The sequence below is a fragment of the Sprattus sprattus genome, assembly GCF_963457725.1.
Source record: "Sprattus sprattus genome assembly, chromosome: 21".
Lineage (NCBI taxonomy): Eukaryota > Metazoa > Chordata > Actinopteri > Clupeiformes > Clupeidae > Sprattus > Sprattus sprattus.
In genome coordinates this window covers 5,089,775-5,097,274 of record NC_137919.1, presented here as the reverse complement: position 1 = coordinate 5,097,274, position 7,500 = coordinate 5,089,775, and the positions used below count along the sequence as shown (strand labels likewise).

Sequence of the window (7,500 nt, the reverse complement as noted above, 5' to 3'; positions counted from 1 at the left end):
ATGAATAGATGGTGGTTTTAAAGGTGTTTTCCTGTAGTTAATTTGGGTCAGTGATGGAGTATTGTTCACTCTGTAGGGCACGCTAAAGGGTCAGGCGTAACTGTCATATTCTCAGCGAATGAATAACAGCATTTTCAGAGATGGATCTCATAGCACAATATGTGCACAACTATATTTTCAACGACGGTCCAAGTAGTTCCCTACTGTCAATGTTATCTACCTGTGTGTGTGTGTGTGTGTGTGTGTGTGTGTGTGTGTTTTGTGTAAGCAAGATAACATTCAGAACATTGAACAGAATAACTTGGCACACATTTTTGTGAGGTAGGAAATCATCCTATTGTGTTTTGGAATGCTTGAGGGACACACTGCCTATGCTGGTCTTAAAATATGAGTGTAAATATTGTATACTGGCTACTATTGAGTGATTTAAGGACATCAATCTATGTAATCAACGTTTAGGAAGCACTCATCCGACGGTTTATCGCTGCAGACAAAGAAATGTGTCATTTTTCTTCAAAGTAATAATATAGCGACTCTAAATTCACATGTTGGCTGATAATGGGACAACTAATGGTCACAGAAAGGCCAGTCCTGATAAGCAAAACAAGGTGTCACTGTGGAACCAAACACATGTAACCACACGGAGATACTACGGCGCACAAGAGAAAGGTCAACACTGCAGCCAAAGTGGTTATTTTTGTTGTGCTTATTAAAATGCATGAATAATGCAACAAGCCACGGTGGTATGCAGATTAGGGTCACAGCGTTGGGCAGGAATCATGCAAAAACAATGAGGAAGAGGCGACGTTAGGGACCGTGGACATGCCCGTCAGGAGACCCATGAGTCAGCTTTATGCCATCCAGGAGTGACCTACAGCTCCGGGACCCAGGGTAAGCATAAGGGCACTGGAGCGGGATACACACACACAAGCTTTTGGAGGAATGTACTTAGCTACAAGGGGGAGACAGAGAGAGTGATTGTGGGCACACAGCGAATGTGTGTGAGAGAAAGAAAGAGAGAGAGTGTGTGCACACAGCAGCATGGATGTGTGTGTGTGAGAGAAAGAGAGAGAGAGTGTGTGAGTATGTGTGTGTGAACGTTTATATGCATCTGTGTGTATGTGTGTGTGTGCGTGTATGCATGTGTTTCTACGTGTGTGTGTTTGTGCGTTTATGCATGGGTATATATGTGTGTGTGTGTGTGTGTGTGTGTGTGTGTGTGTGTGTGTGTGTGTGTGTGTGTGTGTGCGTGTATGCATGTGTATATATATGTGTGTGTGGGTACCTTGGTGAGGTCACATATCCGTAGCAGGTCTTTGTCAGCGCCGCCCTGGCTGATACGTGCTCTCTCACGGGCCACGTCCTCGTCCTCCTCAGCCTCTGATGACGGCACCACAGACACCAGCCTGCGGGGGAAACACAGAACCATATTGCTCCCTATGTACAACAGCACAACACTGATGGAACAGGAAATATTGCTATCTGTTGTAAGACATTAACTGCTTGTTCTGTATCTGCAACTTACTCTGGATGTGTACTCTGTCTGTCTCACTACCTAAGCTATTGACATGTGACCCCCCCCTCCCCCTCTTCCTGCTAGAGTCCTTTGTGTCCTGGCATCAACCCCCTACCCCCATAGGTGAACCCCTCACTGTCCCCCCCCCCCTCCTCTCCCCTAACGGTGCAAACCCATGACAGCGATGCGATCAAATTCCATCGCTTTGAGTGGGCGTGGTGTAGCGTGTGGAAATAGCATACAGTCCTACAATTTTCAAACCGTCAAAGACGACACCAAACAATCTCATTGGCTGCTGCCGGGAAATATCGCTCCTCATTTGCATAAGTTTCAACATGTTCGAATTTTCAACGGACGCGTCGCTCAGATCGCTCATTTACGTCACAATGGATTGGCTCCCATTGAAATGCATTGGGTTTAGAGATCGCGTCGCTCACAACGGTGGCATGGGTTTGCACCGTAAAGGGTGTGGCCCTCCCCTCTCCTTGAGACACCAGCCTGGGGGGAAACACAGACCCGTATTGCTCCCCGTTTACACACATGCACACACGCGCACACACACACACACACACACACACACACACACACACACACACACACACACACACACACACACACACACACACACACACACACACACACACACACACACACACAAATGTGTAACACAAAAGTGGTGTTCAAGCAAAAGGATGTTTGTCACATAGAGGAGCCCTTCCCAGGGAGAGACTCTTCTACACACGCACGCAAGCACGCACGCACACACACACACACACTATGTACAACACAGCACAACACAGTCTTGCTCTTCATCACCACAAGGATGCACATCCAGGGCTGGGACTGTATTGCTCCCTATGTACAACACAGCACAACACAGTCTTGCTCTTCATCACCACGAGGATGCACAGAATCACTGGAGCACGTCCAGTTCTGGGACTCTTTCGAGTATTTACTTTTTACATTTAGTGAGACTTACTTTAGACATTCAGACAGTGGTGAACAAGCTTCTCAACTTTAGAGAGACAAAGTGCAGTGATTTAATTGAGTGCTTAGGGGGAAAGAATCGTTCCTCAGGGAAAAGAAATGAACACTATTAGGGACCTTGCTCTACATCATCATAAGGATGCACATCCAGTGCTGGGACTGTTTTTCGGGTATTTTACATTTTTTATTTTGTGACACATACTATAGAAATCCAGATTAGATGCTATAAAATACTGTAGACATTAAGGCACACTTAGGATATTCTCAATTCCCATGATATCAACCAACAACTTGGGTTCGAACTGGAGGAATACAGAGCAAATCTAAGATGACTAAAACTGTGGGGGTAACACAGGTTTGCAAATAACTTTCACTTGAACACAACTCTCATGCTTTAACACTAAACATGTGTCTGAAGATATACAGCGTTCCTCAGGGAATAGAAATGAACACTATTAGGGTCCTTGGTGACCGTAAATGCTATGGATACACTCCAGCATATGAATCTCATACCCATTTGCCAAGTTTGGAATAAATGTCTGGCATAGATTTATGGCAGCAAATACAAAAAACACATCACTAATGCCCCAATAAAGTGGGTTAGTATACTTTCTCTTGCATGTTTGACATGAGACATAGTATAGCATTATAATGTCCTCTATGGTTACTCTATGCTTGGTAAGTGCTGTATAACTACAATGGATTCTTAATAGGACTGGTTGTTAAATATCCTTATATATCAGCACGATAATTGACTGAGATGTCCTCTTGGGTGGGGTAGAATTAGGCAGTGACGATCAGCATAATCACTAATTATAATAATAATTATAATATTATAATTAAATAATATTATTATATTAATAATAATTGTTGTTGTTGTTGCTGCTGTTGTTACTGCTGTTGCAGGCGTTGTTTAAACACTGACCTGGCCTTGCAGCAGAACTTGTACTGAATGAGCAGGGTGATGGCGAACATCACTGCTCCCTCCACTGCCATGGCAAACAGGTTCTTCCCCACCATGTCCCAACCCAGGGGGTCCTTAAAGCGGTCCTCACCTGAAGCACACACACACACACACACACACACACACACACACACACACACACACACACAGACACACACACACACACACACACACACACACAACACACAGACACACAGATACACACACACGCACACACACACACACACACACACACACACACACACACACACACACACACACACAAACACAAACACACACACACATTTAAATTATTTATTTGAATCCACCAATCATATTCTTACAGACAGGATTCAAACATTTCTCAGAGGTTGAATACAGCTTAGTCAAACAGCAAGACTACCTATAACAGCTGATACAGAGCAGAACTTTGCTAGATGTTTGGATTGTCTCTTACTAAGTCCTGCCAGTCGTAGCCCACTGACCGAAAGCTTATGGACATGCCCCAGACTTCCAAATATCAATACTACCAGCTTACATGAATAGCCTAGGTCTCTTATCTTAGCAACAATGGGCACACACACACACACACACACACACACACATACACACACACACTCTCAGGGTCACTGTATCTGGAAGTGGTCCTCGTATTGAACTAGTCCTCATGAGCACTGTGTAACCATTCAGGTAAGTGCCTGAAACAATGATGCAACCATAGATATGGACTGCTGAGGTCACCTTAGAAGCATTCTGCTACCATGGTTACAGCTATTCTACTGAGGGTTCTATGCAATGGTTAACGTATAACCACCAGTCATCCTCGAAAAATAAATCCTGACAGGATGGACAGATCTCATATCATCCTGAAGAGATTTATTTTTGAAAGATAAATGGCACACTATACATTATCCCACTTACTATACAGTTGGTTACCAAAAGGTAATATACGTTTCTCCAAAAATGTCCTTTTTAATATTTGTATTGTTAATTTCATGTGAAGTTTCACTGAGAAAAAAGGTCCTTCATGTAAATAGAATTAAAAAGCAATCTGCTGCATTCTGGGGGGCCCATAATACTGAAGCGTATTGTTATGCAGGCATTCAACAAGGTAATCAGCAATTGAATGCATCATACGCCACTAACATGTATATCAAGCCACAGAATGATTGGACATATTACAGAAAATGAATTGCATATTTATGACACCACCCAACATAAGGTATAGCGTGCATCAGGGGTGTTTGTGTTGTGTGTGTGTGTATGAGTGACGCAGGACAGTTCGTGGTGCAGGGCAAATAGAAGAATGAGCGATAAATGTCTGTGTGTATTTCCTATTAGCGATTAGCGTCAGCCACAGCATGATGTCCCTGGTGTTTTAGCATCTTTGTCCACCCAACGTCAGTCTGACGTGCGTTATGTGCCTGCATATATAAGCTCACTCCAGGTGTCCGTCTGTATCAGTGTCTGAATGCGTCTGCCTGTTTAGGGGCAAGACATGCAAAAGAAAATGTATATTTTCTTGAATGATTGCAAAGGCCCTGCAATACAAGCTCTGAGTGATATTTTGAATCAAATGGTTTTGTTATTCACAGAGTGCCCTACAATTCACTCATTATATGAAGCAGTTATCAGCAGCTATTTCAGTGATATTCATTAAGTTTTCTACTTTCAACATTAAGCTTTTCTAAATTATTAACCCATTTTAACATTGAATCGGAAAGAATAATATCGTCATTGAATGAAATGTTGAAGCTATGCAAAGCGCTCACATTAATTCATGGCAAATTAAGAAAATTAGTTTTGGATTTTACTCCATAACAAATGCTTTGTCACTGAACGTGTGAAACCAGACAATAGGGTTTTCAAGAAACTTTACAATGGTTAAAACATCAATACAGGCCTTCCATGCTTTGTGATATACAGCCGCGGAAAAAATTAAGAGACCACTTCAAAATTATCAGTTTCTCTGGTTTTACTATTTATTGGTATGTGTTAAAGTAAAATGTACATTTTTGTTTTATTCTATAACCTACTGGCAACATTCCTACCAAATTTCAAATAAAAATATTGTCATTTAGATCATTTATTTGCAGAAAAATGACAATTGGTCAAAATAGCAAAAAAGATGCAGTGTCTTCAGATCTCGAATAATGCAAAGAAAACAAGCTCATATTCATTTTTAAACTACACAATACTAATGCTTTAACTTAGGAAGAGTTCTAAATGAAAATGATCTAAATGACAATATTTGTATTTGAAATTTGGTAGGAATGTTGCCAGTAGGTTATAGAATAAAACCAAAATGTACATTTTACTTTAACACATACCAATAAATAGTAAAACCAGAGAAACTGATAATTTTGAAGTGGTCTCTTAATTTTTTCCGCGGCTGTATATAACACACAAGTGCCATAGGTTTAATAAATGACATAGATCGCCCCCTTAGTAAGTGGGGTCAGCACCTGTCCTAACACTATTACGTCGCTCTCTCTCTCTATTTCAACCCTTTCATCAAGTGTGGCCCTTTTAAATTGGACTGCGCTAAAATTGGATTGCTTTCCTGTTGAGGCAAGACCGCATTAGTCTTTGAACACATTCTGTTTTAACTGGCGTGCCTTTTTTTGTGCCACAAACGGACTGATTGCCCGAGTGAAAGAAGAATGGATGAATGAAAGCAGGAAAGAACACCTCACAGGCGCGGGCTTTTAGCATAAATGAAATTCCAAGTCGGTCCAATAAATAAGAGCATTTTAATCAGTCCCACCTGCGGAGGTTTCAGGGCTAATCTGCCTTGTGTCTTATTTAAACACTTCAGAGCTCAACCTCCCTTTGCATTGCTCTCTCTCTCTCTGCCAAAAATACTTCTTTCTCTCTCTCTCTCTCTTTCCAAGCCTTTTGTTATCCCTCCTTACTCTCCTCTCTCTCACCCTTCCTCTCTCTTTCTCTTTCTTTTTATGCCTTTCCTTCTACTCTCAATCTCTCTCTTTCTCTCCCTCATTCTCCCTTCATGTCTCCTCTCTCTTTCCTGCACTTCATTATTCTCTCTCTCTCTCTCTCTCTCTCAGTCTCTCCCACCATCTCTCTCTTAGAGTTCCTCTGTTTCCAAACTCATCTCAACCCCTCTCTTTTATTTTCTCTCTCTCCTAATCCCTCTCTTTCTCTCTCCATTCCTTTCCTAAAGTTTGAGCAGAGGCTGACTGAGCGGGATGTGAGGTGTAAACAGGCCTTCCAGCACCCAAGGCTTTTAAGTGGTGATTATGGTTTCCTCAGGCGCTCGCTGACGGAGATGATTCCTTAAAGCCCATCTCTACTTCCCACCTGTCTCCACAGCGGAGGATGGATCATGTTTCATGTTGGGATTCTGTTTCCTATACCTGCCTGCTCACTCCACACACACACACACACACACACACACACACACACACACACACACACACACACACACACACACACACACACACACACACACACACACACACACACACACACACACACAACACACAAACACACCTATACACACATGCACATACAGGCATGGCCTCACACATTCGGGCACACACACACTTATCCCTCCTTCAGATTCTCTCTGGCAAACGTTCTCTCTCTTGCTGTATATCATTCTCTTTTCCTTTCAGGTGTTGAAAGTCTTTCTTTCTCTCTCTCTCTCTCTCTCTCTCTCTCTCTCTTTGGGGCTTAAACACTGGGAGCAGTGAAGGGTCAGGAGAGGCTTTGAAGCTAATTGAAACTCTGTAGTCTAGCTCATAGAGCTCGGGGAGTGAGAGGGACATCTATTACACAGAGACTTTTTAATGCACTGGGAATGGATGAAGAACCAATGCTAGAATCTGTTTCTGGTGTATGACAGAGGCCACTCGCAGGTCACAGGTCATTCAACGCTGAAGAAAATCTGAAAAATGAAAGCTTCTTAACAGAAGCCAGTCACAGGGTCACGTTATAAAAACTGGAATGACGACTCTGAACCAAACACCACATTCAGGAGTCCTTGACTTGGTGCTTTGAAGTGGTATAACAAACTAAATAAAAAGTAAAA

The 7,500-nt window shown here is 42.4% G+C and overlaps 1 protein-coding gene across 1 annotated transcript in view; it reads right to left on the bottom strand.

Moving 5' to 3' along the window:
• The window catches only part of LOC308382368 (phospholipid-transporting ATPase ABCA1), a gene marked incomplete at both ends in the record, with an annotated part of 237,019 nt that overhangs the window by 52,912 nt on the left and 176,607 nt on the right, over positions 1–7,500 (bottom strand). Inside the window, 2 exons of the mRNA XM_080860090.1 lie at positions 1,286–1,406; positions 3,429–3,558. Of these exons, the coding sequence (XP_080716216.1) occupies positions 1,286–1,406; positions 3,429–3,558 (251 nt within the window). The remainder of the gene's footprint in view (positions 1–1,285; positions 1,407–3,428; positions 3,559–7,500) is intronic.